Source organism: Rhinopithecus roxellana, chromosome 12, assembly GCF_007565055.1.
Source record: "Rhinopithecus roxellana isolate Shanxi Qingling chromosome 12, ASM756505v1, whole genome shotgun sequence".
Taxonomy (NCBI): Eukaryota; Metazoa; Chordata; class Mammalia; order Primates; family Cercopithecidae; genus Rhinopithecus; species Rhinopithecus roxellana.
The window spans coordinates 94,900,445-94,919,711 of record NC_044560.1 but is presented as its reverse complement, the minus strand read 5'-3'; the positions used below and the strand labels follow the sequence as shown (position 1 = coordinate 94,919,711).

General features: G+C 56.3%; 1 protein-coding gene across 7 annotated transcripts in view; it reads right to left on the bottom strand.

The window, feature by feature from the left end:
- Positions 1–254: 254 nt before the first annotated feature.
- PTPRF (protein tyrosine phosphatase receptor type F) overlaps positions 255–19,267 on the bottom strand; it is a 93,513-nt gene continuing 74,500 nt past the window's right edge. For all 7 annotated transcript variants that reach the window (XM_030942925.1, XM_030942922.1, XM_030942923.1 and 4 more), the window contains 18 exons: positions 18,739–18,836; positions 18,303–18,556; positions 18,124–18,217; positions 17,285–17,503; positions 16,767–16,921; positions 14,261–14,376; positions 10,101–10,198; positions 6,323–6,446; positions 5,979–6,154; positions 5,137–5,256; positions 4,676–4,830; positions 4,309–4,594; positions 4,023–4,201; positions 3,661–3,787; positions 3,302–3,427; positions 2,902–3,056; positions 2,662–2,797; positions 255–1,979 (listed from right to left, as the gene is read on the bottom strand). In XM_030942925.1, coding sequence (XP_030798785.1) covers positions 1,911–1,979; positions 2,662–2,797; positions 2,902–3,056; positions 3,302–3,427; positions 3,661–3,787; positions 4,023–4,201; positions 4,309–4,594; positions 4,676–4,830; positions 5,137–5,256; positions 5,979–6,154; positions 6,323–6,446; positions 10,101–10,198; positions 14,261–14,376; positions 16,767–16,921; positions 17,285–17,503; positions 18,124–18,217; positions 18,303–18,556; positions 18,739–18,836 — 2,687 coding nt within the window. In that variant the 3' untranslated portion in view covers positions 255–1,910. The remainder of the gene's footprint in view (positions 1,980–2,661; positions 2,798–2,901; positions 3,057–3,301; positions 3,428–3,660; positions 3,788–4,022; positions 4,202–4,308; positions 4,595–4,675; positions 4,831–5,136; positions 5,257–5,978; positions 6,155–6,322; positions 6,447–10,100; positions 10,199–14,260; positions 14,377–16,766; positions 16,922–17,284; positions 17,504–18,123; positions 18,218–18,302; positions 18,557–18,738; positions 18,837–19,267) is intronic.

Below are 19,267 nucleotides of genomic sequence, written 5' to 3'. Positions count from 1 at the left end.
GGTATGCTCCCTGGCCTAGGGTGCTCCTCACATGCACTGGTGGCTCCGGCCTGGCTGGCTCTTGGTGGCCTGGTCTTCAGGGTTTATAACCACTCCTTTCTGAAAGTGGGTAGCCATGCCAGGAGCCTACTCTGGCACAAATACTTAGGATACCCTCCCCGTCTCCTCAGGAGCAGGGAATCTCCGGAACCCATCCTAGCTACTGATTTGGCCCAGACTCTCTGGTTCCAGAAACAGCTGAGACAGAGGCCTGGTTTGTAAGAAATCTGATTATTCAAATTTATTACCATCAAGAATTATGCAATGATGCTGTAGTTTTTCTTAACAAATAGAAAACAGACTGTGTACAACAGTGAACTCTACAGCACTAGCATCCACAAGGTAAAAATGAATGTTTCATCATCCAACATTACCAACCCTGGAATGTTGATCTTGACTTAGCCTAGCTAGGTTTGGGGACGTCGGCACCACGTCCCTCAGCTAAAACAGCTATGCACCCTTCCCCGCCCCCACTTACCTATCTAGATAGCTCTGCCCAGAGGAAGAGGCTCTCTCCCTGCCCCTCAGCAAGCTGGGATAATAAGGACTGATTGGAGGACCATTGATAGAAGTCCAGTAGTCTTGCCACATTGGTTTAGGAGGGCATCTTGGAGTGGAAAAGAGCGATACGCGGGGGCTTTGAAAACAGCTGCAAACCAGGGAGGAAAATCATCTGGCCCCTGCTCTTGAGGACAGACATGTGCTACCAGGCTCACTGGCCTGGACCTGAAAGGCCAGCCACGCCCCCCGCTTGGCCCTGAGGTACATGGGGTGTGGCACACACCCTGACCTGTGCTATTCACCTTGGCCACACAGCCAGACCCCACAGCCTACAAACACCACGCCATACTGCAATGCTGGGGACCAAAGCCAGGCTCTGCGGGCCCAGGTCAGCCAGCAGCTCCCTTGGGAACCCCAGGCACATGGAGTTGCTTCCCCTCTTGAGGGTTTGAAGCAGAAGCCAAGGGCTGATTCTCTTTTTTTCTTGGGTTTTTTTTTTTTTTTTTTGTTTTTTATTTTTGTGGTTTTTTTGTTTTTGTTTTAACCTTTGCAAACACGATGGTGATGAGGAATGCCTTGCCAGGCTCTCCCAGACACGTCTGTGGTTCTGGGCTGTGAATGTTAAACACACACTGGGACAGACGACCAGGGATGAGTGTTCCCTATCTCCTCCCCGCCCACCACTGTCGATGTGGCCTAAAAAAAGGCTTTTAAGGGAAAACAAAACTTAAAAAAAAATTGAGTTTCCCTGCATTTAGCTGAAACAGGATCTCGTCTGAAGGGCTGGAGGAGCAGCCGGATCAGCGCCACCTCCCAGCCCACGGCCGAGCCTCCGCTCAGGCTGGCAGCCCCAGCTCTGCATGGGGAAGGCAATGTTCTGTCCTTCAGCAGAAGTCATACAAAATAAGGATCCGAAGTGAACTCAAAATAAACAAAATAAACCCCAACCCCTACAGTGCCCCACTTTGCAGATATGGATTCGCAAAAGGAAAAATCAGAGGGAAGAGGCTAGAATCCCTCAGTCTACCCCACTTAATGTATTAAAAAGGAGGCTTTGCCCCAACCCCACCCCATGAGAAGAAGCATGAGAAACGCAGCAGCGCAACAGAGAGCTTGCAGCGGGCTCCAGGTGGGCCTGGTGGACAGAAGGGCCACAGTGCCTGCCTGCTGGGCCACCCACTTGCCCAGGGATGTTCTAGGCTCTCTGATTGGTGTGGCAACGTTCCTGAAACGCTGTGATCCCCGTGGGCTGCGCTCTGCCAGTGACAGCATCTGCGTAGGAGGGCTGGACGATGGTCGGTATGGCTCAGAGGAGCTGGGTCCCCTCCGGAGCCCCACGGCGGGGGTGGCGGAGGAGAGGGGAGCGGTAGTTACGTTGCATAGTGGTCAAAGCTGCCGAGGTACTCCAGGGCCGCACGGTAGCACAGCTGGTACTGGTCCTGCCAGGACAGGGGCTTGGTCAGTGTGGGTCGCGCCAGTGGGCACCCCCACCACACAGCTGACACTCAACACTGCAGCCATGGAGTCAGCCTCTGCTGGCCAAGAACAGGTGCTGGGCCCTGGCAGCTACGTCAGGCAGTGTGCGGGGGAGCCTGAAAGAGCCTCTGAAGGCTCATCTCTCTCCTGTCACTCTCCCAGGCCCCCACATCTACCTGCCTTCCATCTGCCATCCCCATCATGTTTCTCTGCTCCTGACTGGGCACCCCGTAAGGACTGCTATGTGCAACCCTGCCCAGAGCCAGGCACACCACTGGGGCTAGCAGAGAGCTACTGAATGAAAGAACACATCTTACTCATCCCTGAGCCCCCCAGCAGCAAAGGCAATGTTGCAGCATTTTTGTTTTGTTTTCAGCAACAGGGTCTTGCTCTGTCACCCAGGCTGGAGTGCCGTGGCATAACCACAGCTCACTGCAGCCTCGAACTTCTGACCTCAAGTGATCCTCCCACCTTGACCTCCCAAGTAGGTAGGACCATAAGCACACACCACCATGCCTATTGCAGGCCATGTAAAAGGTTGGCAGCATGATCGCACATGCCTGTGTGCACAAACTGCAGCTGAAGCCTAGGGTTCCCAGCAGGGCTGCTGCCAAGGCCCTGGCCCTGCAGGCTGGTCTGCTTTACCTCTGTCTGCACCATGGCAGGACGCTGCGTACGCAGGGTCTTCACGGTCTGAAACATGTCGACCACGCCCTCGTAGCGCATGCGCTCCAGGACAATGCTCAGAGTGATGAACACGCCGGTGCGGCCCACGCCAGCACTGCTCAGAAACACAGGTGGGTCAGAAGTCCTGCTTGCCTCACGCAGCAGGTCTGCCAGGCCTTCAGGCCCACCCGCCCCAGCCCTCCACGGGGCCAGTCCCACCTGCAGTGCACCGTGATAGGCCCATCCTGTCCAAACTGCTCCTTGGTCTTGTGCACCTGCCCGATGAAGTCAATGAAGCCCTCGCCTGTCTTGGGCACACCCTGCTCTGGCCAGTCTGTGAACTGGAACTGCCGGATTGTCCTTGACTGCCCATCCTGGGAAAGGTGGGTGGGGGACATGATTAGGATTTTTGCCTTAGACTGTCCAGCCCTCTGGACCAGACCAGGGTAGTACCATGACACAGGCATGCATCTGTGCCACTGCACCTGAGGCCACTGGGGGAGATGTGCTCACACCCTAATACCCACCCCCGCCTCAGATTCCTGAAGCTTGAGCTACGGCAGCCACCCGCCCCACATGTGGACAGGCAGCGTTACGGACACTCAGCGTACTCACTCACCCGGGCATCCGTGACCTTGAACTCACGCAGGATATACTGGGGCATGTTGTACTCAGCCATTGGGTCAACAACAAAGTACTGGTAGCGAGCAGAGCGCTCTGCTGGCCAGTACTGGTGGCATTTTTCCTGTGGACAGACGGCCCGGCCTCCGTGATCAGGTGAGAAGGAATGGGGGAGGGGTGCCAGGCTTCACAGGATTCTGGGACAAATGCCTCAGGTGATAATAACGGGGGCCTGAGGCTATGCTGACGCAGCAGCTGGGGTGTGAAAGGAGACAGTAACATAGGTGGCAGCTCCCCCAAGGGTGGCTGGTGTTCTCCCAGGTATGACAGGGGCCCTGGGGTAAACGGTGGGCTCACCCTTCCCATCTCCCGAAGCTTGGTCAGCATGACGATGATGGTGGAATTGTGCTCCCACAGCATGCGCCAGAAGTCCTCGGTGCTCTCTGCCAAAGGCCCCTGTGTAGCTATGTAGGCCTTCTGCTGTCTGGGGTGGACATAAGACTGGACATGCTGGAGGTGCTGCTGCCCCCAGAGTCTCCCCTTAGGCTGCCTAGCCCCTTGGGGCCTGCTCTGATCACCCCTCCTCCAGGAAGTCCTCATTGTTCTACCCAGCCCTCTCTGGTCTTCTAGGCTGGCCCTACTCTGCTGCCCACCCCCACCAGCCAGGCACAGGCCTAGCCCCCTGTAGGTCATGGTGGGGCAGTGACAAGCACGCTGACCTATAACCATCCAGGAAGCTGGCATTGATGTAGTCAGAGCCCTCCACGCCACGGATGGGCTGCAGACACACACGCGTCAATTCATAGGGCATGATGTTCACCAGCCGGTTCTTGAACTTGTTGCAGGGCAGGTTGGCGCTGATGAAGCGGGACGTGTGGGCCTTGGAGCTGGCCAACAACTATTGAGAGAGAGGGGTTGGTCAGGCCAGGCTTCCTGTGGGGGTGGGGGTCATCCGCATGTCTCAGTCTAGGCCCTGGAGCCAAGCAGGCCCGCCGCGAGCCCCACCTTGAACTCAAGCTCCATGGCGGTCACACTCTCCCCTGGAGGCACTTGGCCCAGCTTCTGGATGTGGGCATAGAGGTTTCGGGCAGGCACCTCTGTGTGGCCGCACGTGGCAGCCTCCAGCAGTGCCTCGTGGATGAACACATACTGGTCCTCCGTCTGTACCATATAGTTCCTCTGTGATCGCATGCAGGTCACGTGGCCATAGATGTCCACCGTCTTCTCGTGCTTCATCCGCTCCAGCATGGCATCAATCACGATGAAGCAGCCGGTGCGGCCCACGCCCGCACTGCAGGACACAGGCTCAGTTTGAGGCACAGGTGCCCCCACCTCCCACCCCACCCCTCTGGGTGGCACTGTACCCTCTCACCTGCAGTGCACCACCATGGGCCCTGCGTCTAGGGGGTTGCAGGCCTTGACCCGTCGCAGGAAGGCCAGGATGGGAGTTGGGTACTCAGGAACTCCATGGTCTGGCCAGGCCATGAACTGGAACTGACGCAGCTCACGCTTCTCACTGGAGCCACTCTGGGGGACAAAGTGGGGACATACTGGCAACTAGGAGCCTGCCTGCCAGACTCAGGACAGAATGACCTGACGCTGAGGCCAGACCCGCCACTCCCTGATGGGGCTCAGAAGCCACAGAGAGTAGCCTGAAGGAGCTCTTAGCACTGTTCCTGTAACATGGATCATCACACCACACTCACACACCTGAGCCTCTGACCCTCCAACACCCAGGCTCCGGTTCTCCCCCAACCCAGCACACCACATCCACACCAGGCTACTGTCCTCATCGTGTCTGGGTAAGAGAGAAGCACTGGGGAAGGGCCATACCTTGTGGAGTGCGAAGGTGCGCACAGTATATGTGGCCAGCTCCACTGTGTCCAACAGGGTCACCTGAATAAGGCCATAGGTTTCGGTGCCACGGGCGGGCCAGTACTGATCACATTTTACCTGCAGGGGGATGAGCAGGGCAGGCTGAAGGAAGCCCACGGGCTCAGATGGGCAGAAGCAGGGTGGAGGCTGGTCTACTCCCTGGCTGTAGCCTTTCTGGCTACAAAGGCTCCCTAGCCCTGAGCTCTCAGATCCATTGCCCCCTGTCCTCCACAAGTCACATCAGGTCCTCAAGCTATGTCACCACCCTGCCCTAGCTAGTGGAATAAGGGCCATAATTGAAAATTATTTATTCAAGGCCAGATCGCACCAGGCACATTTTCTGCCAAATTTACCCATAACGTTTATGTGCCATTTTCAAGCTCTGTAAATTTTACGTTCCAGTCAATGCTTTGCAGTCCAAAAACAGATAACAGTAGCTCTTTCCACTAATTAACTTAGGAGATGTGTTAATACCCCAGGAACACTCCAACATCTGGGGAACATGTGAACACCCCGGGAGCGTGCCAGCAACTGGGGAACACATTAACATTCTCAGAAAATGGCAGCATTTGGTGAAACATACTAGCATCTTAAGGAACCCACGAGCATCTGGGGAACAGGCTCTATTCCAGAAACACCCCAGTATCTGCGGAGCATAATACCCCCAGAAACATAATAGCATCTGGGGATCCTTTGAGCGACTTCCTCCACAGAAGAACGCGGCACAGAAGAAGGTGCCCTGTATCACCTTGTGGTTCGGCATTTCCCATCCACCTCCTGGCAGGGCCCTGCAGCCTCACCCGGGACTTCTCCTCCAGCCGTGTCATCATGACCACAGTGGCTGTGCGCTGTTCCCACACCATTCTCCAGAAATCGCCCATGGTCTCGGGCAGGGGGCCCTGTGTGGCGATGTAGGCATTCTGCTTGCGGTAGCCATCGATGTAGTTGGCATTGATGTAGTCACTCCCGGGGACACCTGCGGATAAGAAAGAAGGTGGGAAGGCATTACTGCAGGGTCCCCAGCACAGCCCACCATGCCGCAGTACACCCCTGAGACTCATGAACATCCTCTGTAGAATGACATGTTGCCCTAGCTAGCAAGGGAGGAGAGCAAGGGGACGGGAGGGGCACCCCCTTGACTCACCATCGATAGAGGTAAGGATGACTCGAGAGTGGTCGTAGGCGATGACATTTGCATAGCGGTTCTTGGGCTTGTTCACCTCCAGGTTTGAATTCTCCCACGTGAACTGCTGTCCAGGGTCGATGGACTGCAGACAGTGGAGAAAGCAGGTGGGGCAGGGTAAGAGCCGAGGTTGACCTGCTTCTCCTGCAGGGGACCCAGCCTTCCCGGTGATGCTCACATCCTGCCTTCACTCCACAGGCCACAGCCAGGCCCTCTATCTCGTGGTGCCAGCCATGGAGCTCACAGGTTGCCACATGACTTATCAGAAAAGTGATGGGCTAGGGACTCCTCTGACCATGGTACCAAATCCCCTTGTCTGGTAGAGTGGTCTGAGCTGGGTTGGGGCAGGGGAAGCCCTGCATTCAGCTAATGAAATGAGCTAGGACAGGTGGTGGCCCCCTCTCAGGCAGTCCCGACACTGCTGAGGACTCTGAATACCCAGAGTCCCTCCCCAAGGCCTACATTCACTAATGAAATGAGCCAGGACAGATGGAAGGGATGGTGACCCCTCTCAGGTAGTCCAGGAACCCTCCCTGCTCCGCTCTCTTCCTTTCTGGCTGCTCCTTCTGTTTCCTCTCTCTCCCCTGCCCTTCCCATGGGCAGGAGGACAGAGCTCCTCCAGGGTTCCTTCCAGGCCCTCTTCTCTTTCTACAACCTTTCCTGGGTGACCTCATTTGCTCACCTGATTCTTACACCATATGCTAGAGCTGCCCATAACCCCCGCAGCAGCGCAGAGCTCTCCCCACAGTACCCAGCAGCCTCTTTGACTCCTCCACCAGGAAGTCCTTCAACCTCAGTCCTTTCAAAGCTGAGTTCATCAGCTTCCCCTCCAAACCTGGTGCTGCTGCTGGGACTCCACCTTAGCGAAAGGCACCCTCACCCCTCAGTGCCAGGCCAGAACCTACAAGTCAACCTCAAAATTCCTCCGCACCCCACCCCGCCTGTCACCAGGTTCTGGTGCTCCCCCACCCCCTCAGCTCTCTCCAACCTGCTGCCACTGCCCTGGGCCAGGCCACCCCAACTGAGGCTCAGCCTCTTCCTGCCTCTTTCCTCTTGCCCCACTCTGACCCACTCAGCCCCACAGCCAGAATAATCCTTCCAAAACGCAGATGTGAATATCAGTTTCCTGCTTAAAGGCCTTCTGTGGCTCTTCATCACCTCAGAGAGCAATAATCATAATAGCGAAGCATTAGTGAGGACCCGTGGTGTGCCTGGCACCGCTGTGAGCACTTTGCATGTATTCCCTCCTCAAATTCTCTTATGAGATAGGTTCCATTATTATCTTCACATTTTCCAGATGGATACGATCTGAAGTTTTCAGCATAGCACGCAATGTCCTCCATATGTTGTTCCCAGCCTCATTACTCTCCACAGGACTGCGTCACTGCTTCCGTGAGACCCTGGAGCACACCCCACCCCGGGGCTGCTCTGGTGCTGTCAGCCCACCTTTTGCACGCCTGTCGGTCCTATTCAACATGAGGTCATGCTGTCAGAGTCACATATTCAATGCTGATTATCTGTCTGCACGTGCCATGCTCCCCATGACTGGGTTCCCTGAGGGCATGTGTCTCCATACCCCCAGCACGGGGACTGGCACATGGAAAATGTGTGATCAATGACTGAACGGAAGACAACACAGCAGGCCTGGCGTGGTGGCTCATGCCTGTAATCCCAGCACTTTGGGAGGCTGAGGCGGGCGGATCACGAGGTCAGGAGATCCAGACCATCCTGGCTAACACGGTGAAACCCCACCTCTACTAAAAATACAAAGAATTAGCCGGGCATGGTGGTGGGCGCCTGTAGTCCCAGCTACTCGGGAGGCTGAGACAGGAGAATGGCGTGAACTCAGGAGGCCGAGATTGCGTCACTACACTCCAGCCTGGGCGACAGAGCCAGACTCCGTCTCAAAAAGAAAAAAAAAAAGACAACAGAGCTATGGGGTCCTGGCTAAGGGAGAGCCCACAGCAGCCTTGGGGAGCCTGAGAAGGCTTCCTGGAGGAGGAGGGTCTTGTAAGGAAAGCTCTGATCAGAGGAGGGAAGCAGATAGAAGCTGGAAGGGGACCACTGTGAGCAGAGGCCCCATGAGTCCACATGGGGAAGCAGGGCTGCGCTGGAAGGAAGGGCAGGTGTGGGACATGGTACAGATGAGTGTGGGTGGAGGCCATGGGAGGCAGGGAGCCCACCTTACAGGCTCCGAGACCCAAAGCCCAGCCTTGTGTGGAGCAGGGCCCCGGGGGGGGCCCATAGGCAGAGGCTTGCCGTGCCGCAGACATATTCATCCATCTGCCTGCCAAGCCCAGCTTCCTCTTCAGAAACCTGGCCCACAGCCCTTGGAGGGGCAATCTTTGAACCCCAGCCAAGGGTGGACATCAGAAGGGGCACAAACTCACAGGTTAGGCTGAGCCAACCCCCCAACTGCCTATCCACCAACCATCCACTGAGGTCAGTGCCAGGTGCCGAGGAAACAGCCATGGACAAGGCAGAAAGACAAGCACAGGCTGCTTCTTCGAGGAGGTGGAAGAGGGGGAGGTCTCTCTCTCTCTCTCTGTTTTTTTTTTTTTTTGGTTAGGGGTCTCTTAGTTTTTTATTTTATATTTTTTTGAGAGGGAGTCTCACTCTGTCGCCCAGGCTGGAGTGCAGTGGCATGATCTTGGCTCAATGCAACCTCCGCCTCCTGGGTTCAAACGACTCTCCTGTCTCAGCCTCCCAAGTAGCCAGGACTAAGGCATGCACCACCACACTTGGCTAATCTTTGTATTTATAGTAGAGACAGGGTTTTGCCATGGTGGCCAGGCTGGTCTCAAACTCCCGACCTCAGGTGATCCACCTGCCTCGGCCTCCCAAAGAGGCGTGAGCCACTGCACCTGGCCAGGAGTCTCTTCTTTAAATCGCCCCCTTCTCTAGCAAATCCTCTTCCTAGATGGGCAGCCTGGGGATGCTCAGAGTCACCCCAACACCATCTGTGGGTGGGAAATCCTCAGACTCTTGAAGGCTGAGCCCCCAGCAGGCTCCTAGGAGTTAAGTCCTGGGAGTTAAGAGTCCTAAGTTAAGAGTAAGGTGAATGTGTGGAGGTCTCTGAGCAGGACTTGTGCAGCCTGAGCAGCCAGTCTTGAGGCCCTGACTCCCACTCTGTGAGCTGCGGCATCCTGAGAATACACGTGAGCACATGGATGTGCAGAGCATAGGGCAGCAGGCAAGCCTGGGTTTGAATCCTGGTGCCACTACTCATCAGCTGTTTGACTCGGGCAAGTCACTTCCCCTCTCTGAGCCCCTGCTTCCTCATCTGGAAGATGGGATACTAACAGTCCCCGTTTCAGAAGACTTGAGGGGGACTGAAAGAGATAATGTATGCCAAGTGCCCAGCCCGGTGCTGGTCTGCAGGAGGCTCTTGATAGATGCCAGCTACTGTAGCTGTTGTCACTGATCTATGTCTGTATGCCTGTGGCCTTGTGTCTGCCTGTGAGCACTTGGGCACGTGTCTGAGTGTCCAGACCCTGGCGTCACTCACAGCCTTTTGAAGCCATCTCCTAAGGGTGACTCCAGGAAGGTGCTGGGCCAGGCTATGGCCAGACCCAGCATCTGAGGCTGACCCTTGCCACTGCCGACCCTCCTTCTCTGTGCTCCTGGAAAACCTGGACCCCACCTCCCTCACCTACCACAGCTGGGACCTAGGACAGGACAGGAGTTGGTTTGGGGTAGGCCTGGGCCAGGCACATGGTAGGGGGCAGGAACGTCTTACCTCATACTCCTGGGAGAACTTGAGGCCATCGTTGGCTTTGAGTCGTTCGATGTTGTCCGCCAGGTCGGTGATGGGGATGGGTGGATGGTCTCGCATACCTGGGGGAGGTAGGGCACACACAGGCAGTGTTAGTGAGAGGCTTGAGCAGGGTGGCAGAGAAAGCCCCAACGCATGTATGTGCACATGTGAACAAGTGTGACCATGGAGCACTCGGCACTGGTGGCATGGAGACAGCAGCACATGCGGCGACAGGGATGGCGGAGGGTGGGAGAGGACAGAAGGCAGTGTTGTGCCATGAGCATGTGGAGCCTGTCTTGGTGGCAGGGTGCTGAGTGGGGGCACTAGGGCCTGCCTGGCAGGTCTCTCAAGAGGGAGGAGAGGCTTTCTTCCTCCCAGGAGGGGTGAGATGCCCAGGTCGGTGGCAGCAGACGTGATGGGAGCTGGGCTCCATTGCACCTACTGGCGGCAGTCGCCATGGGAGACTCACGGCCATCGTCATCCCGGGCACCAAGTGTGCAGATGGAGTGGTCACGAAGTACAGACACAATGGCAGAGGAACACAGAGGAACCCAGAGAGAGAAGCAGAGATCAGGAGGGAGGTGGGAGACAGAGGCACGCATAAGGAAGGGTGTCAGGCTGGGACTGGAGGCCAGAGAGGCAGGAACAGAGATGGGGCTAGTGGGAGAGAAAACAGGCCTAGAGGAAGCAAGGTGGGCAGAGGGGAGGGTGGGGAAGGAAAAAGGTCAGGGGGCAGCGGGACTGGGGGAGAAGAGAGGGAAGGGGAGAGAATTCAAGGAAGGACGGAGGTGATGGGGTAAACAAAAGTAAGGAGTAGAAAAAGACACAGAAGCCAAAGTATCCCCCAAACATGGGAACTTTGAAAACTAACTTGAGGTATTCGGGCAACTGGGGACACTGGAACCTGCAGAGAAAAAAACAAAAAAAACATCGGGGCAAGAAAAGAGAGCCCGTTAACTTTTTCTGCTTACAGCACTGTCACACGCAATGGAGGTGCCAAACGGGCTTGTGAGGGGCTGGCGGAGAAGAGGACAGGGTGGAGAGGGGCGGGGCTGCGGACAAGTTCCGTCAAGACTCCTTGCATCTCCCAGTGAATACAGATGGGGCGTCCCACCCCCAGAGGCGAGCACTTCTAAGCCCTGGCGGCCTCGGCAGTCTCGGGGGGCTCTATGACTAAATACTTAAGTCCAAACAAGCCCTGCCCCTTTTGGTACCAAAATTTGGCCTTGGTGATTTTCAGACGAGTTCCATGTTGGAAAAAAGAGTCCTCCTTCTCAGATCCCACACCCTCTCCTCTCCCACTGCGCCCTGTCCATTGCCTCCTTCCCAGGTATCTTCCCAGCGTCTTTGAAAGGGGTTTCTCCACTTTCTCATCCCCTGCCTGCCATGCTGCTCCCGAAACACTTCTGCCCACAGGACGTGGCCACCACCCTCTCTTCAAGGCCCCATCTGCCAAAGCCAACGCCAGCGGTCCTCCCACTGGGTGTCCTCCCACTGGGTGTTCCCACTACCCTATCTCACTAAGTCCTCTTGTCCCTTGCACAACTTCTCCCACCCTGGCATCAGGGACACTGTGCTCCTGCTCTCCTCTCGCTGTGTCTGCACCTTCTCAATCTCTCTAGCTGCTCTCCATCCATCTTTCCTTAATACTGCACCATCTTCCCTACCCTGGGTTCCTTTTTGGTCCAGGTCTCCTTCTGGCCCTCACCCTGGGAGAGCCCATTTATTCTCAGGCTTTGACGACCACATGCTCCTTGGCCCCTCCCACAGGGCTTCAGCCCTGATGTCAGCTCAGAAGTCCTCAGACCCACAGACCTGCTGGCCCAGGACACCCCTAAGCCCTGCTGACTCAGCCAGCGACTGCAGAGCCACCCTCACCTCTCCCCACGTGGACTCTGCTGCTCTCACCTCCTTCACGTCTCCCAAGTCTGTCCCCTCTGTCCCCACTGCCACCTTTCACTTTGTTGGTGGCCTTTTAAATGGTCTCCCTGCCTCAGTTTCTCCTCTCTAATCCAGTCACCTCAAGGAGCCAGAGTGACATTTCTAAAGCATGGTTCTGACCATCTGGCTCCCCTGCTGAAAACCTTTAATACCTCCCCGGCATCCTCAAGAGGAAGTCTAAGCCCCTTAGCCGGACATTCAAGGTCCTTTTGACTGGACCTCTGCCTAGTCCTCCAGTCTTCTCTTGGCTCAGTATTCCCCCAGCCGCTATGCTGCAGAAACCCTCAGGTGCTCATAATTTGATGCACATGCAATCCGCCCAAGCTTCTGCACATGCTTCCACTGGGGAGCTCTCTCCCACCCTTCTTTTCTAGACCAATGCCCACATGGCTCAGCATCCCATCCCCGAAGAGGCTTCTCTGCACTCCAGGTCCCAGCATCCTGGTGCTTGATTCTTCAGAGATCTAATCATGTTAGCTTGCAACAGCCTGCTAGGTCTGCCTGGCACACTCTCCAGATGTGCTCACAAAACTCAGTCACCATGTTATGAGGAAGCCCAGGTCACCTGAAGAGGCCTCATATGGGTGTCCCAGCTGACAGCCACAGCAAGGCTCAGAGCTGGCTCATCAACCACCCGTCACACGGATGAAAGAGGCTTTAGAATCCAGGGGTTGGCAAACTTGTATCCGCAACAGGCCAGAGCGTAAACAGTTTAGGCTTTGTGGACATCTAGTATCCGTTGCATCTATTTAATTGTGCCTTTATAGTGTGAAAGCAACCATAGATAGGTATTATATAAATAAATGGGTGTGGCTGTTACAGTAAAATTTTGTTTGTTTGCTATTTTTGAGACTGGGTTTTGCTCTTGTCGTCCAGCTGGAGTGCGACGGTGCGATCTTGGCTCACGCAACCTCCACCTCCTGGGTTCAAGCGATTCTCCTGCCTCAGCCTCCCGAGTAGCTGGGATGACAGGCACCACCACGCCCGGCTAATTTTTGTATTTTTAGTAGAGATGGGGTTTCACTAGCTGGACTCGAACTCCTGATGTCAGGTGATCCACCTGGCTCAGCCTCCCAAAGTGCTGGGATTACAGGCATGAGCCACCGCGCCCGGCCAGTAAAAATTTATTTACAAAAACAGGTGGTGGGCTGTACGTGGCCATGGGCCATAGTCTGCCAACCCCTGCTTTAAATGACTCTAGCTCCCAGCCTTCAAGTCTTCCGGCTGAGGGCCCAGACTTTCTGGAATAAAGACAAGCTGTTCCTGCTGTGCCCCTGTCTGAATTCCTGCCTCACAAAAACCATGACAGATAATACATAATTATTGTTGTTTTAAGCCACTAAGTTTTGGGGTAATTTGATATGCAGTAATAACCAACTCATACATACACAAACCCTGTGTGTATGCATTAGTTCACTCATTCCTTCATTTGTCTGTGGGTTCATTTCACAGGCATTCAACAAGAACCCATCGTGTGCTGAATACAAGGGATGGGGGATGACAAGACACAGTTCCTGGCACCACAGAGCTCAGAAACTGTCACTGAGGCAATCCCACCTCACTGTGAGAGGCGTCAAAAGGAAGAAGGAGGGAAGTTCCTGGAGCCAAGGAGAGACACCTAACCCTGTGGGGGTGTGGGAAGGAGGAGAGGTCTGAGCTGCATCTGCTGGGTGTTGGGAGGAGTGACACTTTAGGTAGAAGGAAGAGCTGGACAGCCCCGTGAGAGTGGCTAGGAGAAGGGGCAGGTATGTGGTATGGTAAACCTGGGGTCGGCCTCCAGGAAGGCTCAGGTGCATGCACTTCATCTCCTCACGAGTGTCTGGTGAGGCATCTCCCACTGCTAACACGTCCCTCTTTCATGTGGAGGGGCCAGAGTGCCGGCCAGACACTGGCCACCCTGCGGCAGAGATATGGGCTCTGGGAGGTCCTTAGCCCATATTCAGAGGCCTTGACTGAAGACGAGGCAGGGGCTAAGTGGCTTTTGCACCTGGGGGGGTCCCGGCCTGGGGCACCTGTCCAGCTGCAGGATATGGGGGTTCCTCAGTCATTCCAACCAAAATGGATGAGCACAGGGAGAAGGGCAGAAAGGAAGAAAAGGAGCAGGAACAAGTGCATGTGGCCCAGGAACTTCAGTGGAGACCCTGAGACCTGCAGAACGGAGCCACTGGGCTGGGGACACACAGGCCATGGGAGTGCCCTACCTGGGGTCTGGTAGTTGAGCCTCCGCATCTCCACAGGGTCAGAGGAGTGGGCCAGCAAGGAGTCCTTCAGTCCGATCGACTGCTCATCCTTAGAGGACGGGGAGTGGGTCCTTTTCCTAGAGAGACAGAAGGGAGGCTGGTGAGAACCTGACATCCAGGCTGAGACAGTGACACATGGCATGGCTGGCTGCCAAGGAGCCCCCTGCCACCATGTCCACGGCTCTGTCCTCCTACTGCCCCACCTCTTCCCAGGATCTCTGAGTGTGCAGGAGCCAGGGCCAGAGCAGCCTTGACATGAGAGAACACAGGGCAGGGAAGGGGTAGGGACAGCACGAGTGTGGCATGAGCAGAGGGGCAGTGCAGGAGGGAGGAAGGGGTCGCAGGGGAGGGCAGCTCCTTTGGATAGAAGGTAGGTCACTGCAGGACAGTGGCTGCTATCCCCAAGGCTACCCAGCTGAGCAGCAGGAACCACCAGGAATAAACATGCAAATGACACATAAAATACACAAACAGCACATGGGACAGGGCCCCAGCTTTCTGGCCCTCAGAGTATCAGGGTAAATGCCCAGGGCAGCAGGGGAGGGACGGGGAAGGCGTCACCCTAGCTGGGCAGAGTCCTCTCTTACTGGCCTCAGTTTTCCCATCTGCAAGGACAGGTCAGAGACAGACCATGGGGTTCAGCTGCCAACAAATAGCCAGAGGCTACTTGTGGTCTGCAGACGCGTGTGCTTGGGGAAGAATTTGAGTGCGTGTGCTCGGGTGTGTACCAGGACACGCCTCTCCGCACAGTGAGTGCTCTTTGCACATAGGCGAGACTGTCTCTTGCAGCACTTTGGCAACTTCTCAGAGAACGGGGAGCCGGGTGACAGTTCTGAAGAGCTCTGTATGCTCAAGGAAAGCAATGAAGTCTGTACTATGTGTGTGCCCCAAAGAAGGAGCAACCTCTGCAGAGTTGAACTGGCAAGAGTGAGACAGAACCTGCCTCCTCACACCAATGAGGACTCAGTCCTGAACCGGGGAGCCTGCTGAGCTGACTGGACAGTTTGCTGCTTAAAGCCATAGGCCAGGGGACTTCCGGTCAAAGCGTCATCCCTCCCTGCTGGCCCAAGATGTGCACAAGGATTAGAAGTAGAGGGCGAGTTGTGTGAAGAGAGAAGGAACAACTCCTACCTTTCTTGTTTACTAGGTCCCGAAAGACAAGCAAGGACAGAAGAAAGCAATGGTCACAGTTTCCACCAAGCACTCAGCCCTCTAATGACATGGGGACCCTGCAGGCCCCTTATATGGCACACATGACATTCACAGGGAGGGGGTCCACCTCTCTGGACAGACCCAAAATGCAGGTGGAAGTGGGAAGGATTAGTGCGTTTGTGGGACACTCCTCAGGGACCCGCCCACAGGTCCATCCACCCTGGGAGGAAGGAGTGGGCTCTTTAGGACAGAGCAGTGGGTCCAGGGTAGGGGCACAGGATATAGGCACTCCTCCATGGTGCAGAGATGTGCTCAGACACACAGAGTAGCGTATCTTCATGTGCCAGGTGCTCACTGACATGCCTGTGGGCTCAGCCCAGTGCTGGGGGCTGAAGGCTTGGCACACAGGACCAGCTGCATTTGCAGTGGAGCATCACAGGGGACAGATGTGGGGCTGTGCAAGGAAGGGGTAGGGGCCAGGCAAGGTCTTGCAGGCAGCAGAGCATGGACTTGAGTCCTGAACGATGAGGTTGCTGCTGCCAGGTGGGCAGGGGGAGGGAGATCCGCAGAGGGCACACTCTGTGTGGGCCTGAGCACTGAATGAGTTCAGTGTCAGTGTCAGGAGTGTGGCGGGGTCAGATTAGCCAGGTGTTTGGCTGTCAGGCTAAAGAGGCTGGGCTTTATGTGGGGAGCCACCAAAAGGTTTCAAACTGAGAGTGACAAAGTTAAATCTCTGGAAATCCCTTTCAGGCTGGAAGGTGCACGGATAGGAAGGGAGACTCCTAGGGCAGGTGGCTGCCACTTCGGATAGAACTGAGTGGGAAAGATACACTGAGGCTGAGGCCGCTGCGGATGGCACGGGCACAGCAAGCCATCAGTCATGTCTGTTAATGAGCATCCATGATTGACCTCTCTAGGCCTAAGCGGGAGAGCGGGGCTGGGGAATCATCCAGGAATGGTGGCAGAAGGAAAGGACTCGAGGTAGGAGCTCAGGAGACGGCAGTGTCTCAAAACTGAAGAGGAGACGGACGCACTGTTATCCACAGAAACACAGACAGACAGACATGCCAGGGATGCACATGGGACAACCCTCTGAGGCTTTAGGTCATCACGCCCAGGCTGCCACAGAAGCTGCCTCACCTGACAGATGCAGGCAGGCACACATACTGCTCCTGCCCTTCCTGCCTTCCTGCTGAGCCTGAGGCCCAGGGTCCAGGATGCAAGGCTGCACATTCTCCACAGGCACAACACGCAGAGAGGGCCTGAAAGGCGAGGGGCAGGTGGCCGTTCCCGGAGCCCTGAGGGCAGTGCTTACCTTTTGAACAGGAGGATGGCGATGACAATGAGGATGATGAGGATGACTGCCAGCACGGGACCCGTCACCCACAGCATCTCCGGCTCCTCCTGCTGCTGGGCTGGTGTCACCTGGACCACGATCTCATCCGAGTAGGGGCTGGATGCATAGCGCTTCTGTGGCCCGGTGGAGAACAGCAGGCAGTGAGCTCAGCGTGAGACCCCCCCCAACCCTCTGCCTATCAATCCTGGAGAAAGGGCTCTGGGTCTGGGTTACACTGGGCCTGGTCTCCCAGACCCTACAAGGTGGACCTGGCAGGACTGGGTCCCTGGAGCCATATCAGGTCTGGCCTCTGGGTCCCAGGGCCACGTCCCAGGATCCCTGGGACAGGTCTTGGGTCTTTAGTGCTGCCCCAGGCCAGGGATCTTGAAGCCCACAGACTGATAAAGACCTGGGGTCTTGTGGTGTTTGAGACTGGCCTAGTCTCAGGCCAGGCCAGGGGGATCAGGGTGCTGAGAGCCAAGCCAGCTCAGGCAGACCTGGTCCATGGGTTCCTTCAAGGAGGCAAGCACAAAGCATTGGTAGCTCAGGTCCGGAGACAGGGGCCGGTTGTAGAAGCCCCAGTAGTTCTTCTTGTCCCCCAAGGTGAAGGTCTTGGGGAGCACATCCAGTTGAGCAGCCACATATGGCTTCAGACGCTCTGCCTGCCGCCGCCGCCGCCGCTGCTCCTCTCCGCCCTGCTCGATGGCTTCCAGAAGCTGGCAGAGCAGAGCACGGGGGTCACGCGGGGCCTTGGAGCATGCCGGCCGGCCCAGGGGCTGTGGCCTGGGATGTCAGCTCTCTGGGCTGAGATGAAGGCTCACCTACCGTGTAAGAGTCCATACCTGCCCAACGCACTGCCCCTACAGAGTAAGAGATACCACGAAGCCACTCCTCCCCACCAGCCCATGAGAAGAAGCCCTGTGGGTAAGTTGCTCCACCCTAACCAGGCTATTTCCACACTGGCTGAGAAAGGACTAAAGGATTTCAAAATTTCAGGGACTCCTGGCTCTCGGGCTCACTGAGCCCTCCATGGCTTCTAGATCAGTGAGGCTCTGCAGTGTCTACAGGGCTTGCCATTCTCTAGACCTGCACAGGCATCTCCACGACGTCCCACCCCAGGGATTCTTCATAAGCCCTCTGGGAGTTCTGTGAATATTCCCAGTTTCCTCAAAGTCCCTCTCTCCAGAGAGGGGCAGGCTGCCAGCCAGAGCAGCCAGGAGAGAGATTTCCATGTGGGGAGTGAATCTGAGAGTCACTGGGACAGTGCTCAGGGCAGGAAGGCCACAGTCGACCACTGCAATGGGGCTGTCAGTGTCCCCATCCCCTCCCCAGGTACCTCGTCCAGCTCCAGTTCCTCGGGTGTGCTCCACCTTGGCGCCAGCATGCTCCCGCCCACACGGTCAATGGGTACCACCACGATATAGAACCACCTGGGTGGGCAGGGCAGGTATCATGACTGTCACTGCCGGTCACCTCCAGCCCTGCCCTGCCTCCCCCAACACCTCGTGTGCATACCTGACAAGTGAGGGGTCCTGCACATGGGGCATGGAGAGGGCAAAACGGCCGTCCTCTATGTAGGCAGAGGCGGGCAGCGGCTTGTGTGGCAGAAGGTCGGGGGCCGTGCGGATTGACACCAGGTGCTGCAGCCCCCCTGCGCTGCTGCCACGGTTCATCAGCACAAACGAGTACTCCGTGTTGGGCTGCAGGTCTGCGATCAGCTTTCGCATCGAGTGCCCGTCCACCTCCACACTCTGCCCGTTGTACAGAATCTGTGGGGGATGGGAAGGGCAATGCCTGTGGGTGAGGTTCCCTACCACGGGCTGCAAGGCACAGTGCACAGATACAAAACCAGTCCTGCTCCACAGCCGGACGCACATGGGTTAGGACTGGAAAGACAGTGCCCAGCGGCCTGTGTGTGTGCCAGGCTCTGCTGGCTGTGGCCCTTACTCACCTTAAAGGGCACAGCTGACTTATAGGAGTCGGGGACCTCCCAGCTGAGCAGCACAGATGTCTTCATTGCAGCCGCCACCCGGAAGTTCTTGGCAAACACTGCAGAGGCATAAAGAGAGAGTCAGCTCCACTGGGTATGAGGAGGGGTGAATGGGCTGGAAGGGTGGAAGGCGAATGGCCAGGATGAGATACTGGCTGGGGAACGGGGGGTTGAAGGATGGCTGCAGAGTACCAAGCGCCCCACTCCCAGCCAGCTTCAAACGGCACAGTTGAACTCCCAGCCCAAGCTCTTCCACAGTGAGCACCAAACAGGGTGGGGGATGCCACGGCAACCAGGGTCAGGATTTCCAGAAACACGAGTGTAAAAACTTGAGCTGATGGACACCAGGCCAGAGTGATCAGAGGTCAGTGGGTTTCGGTCATGAGGCCATGTGGCCACACACCAGAGCGTGGTGGAGCATGTTCACTAGAGGTCAGGGGTTCATGGCCCCAAGAGATTAGTGTCACACAACAAAGGTCAGGAGGTTGCA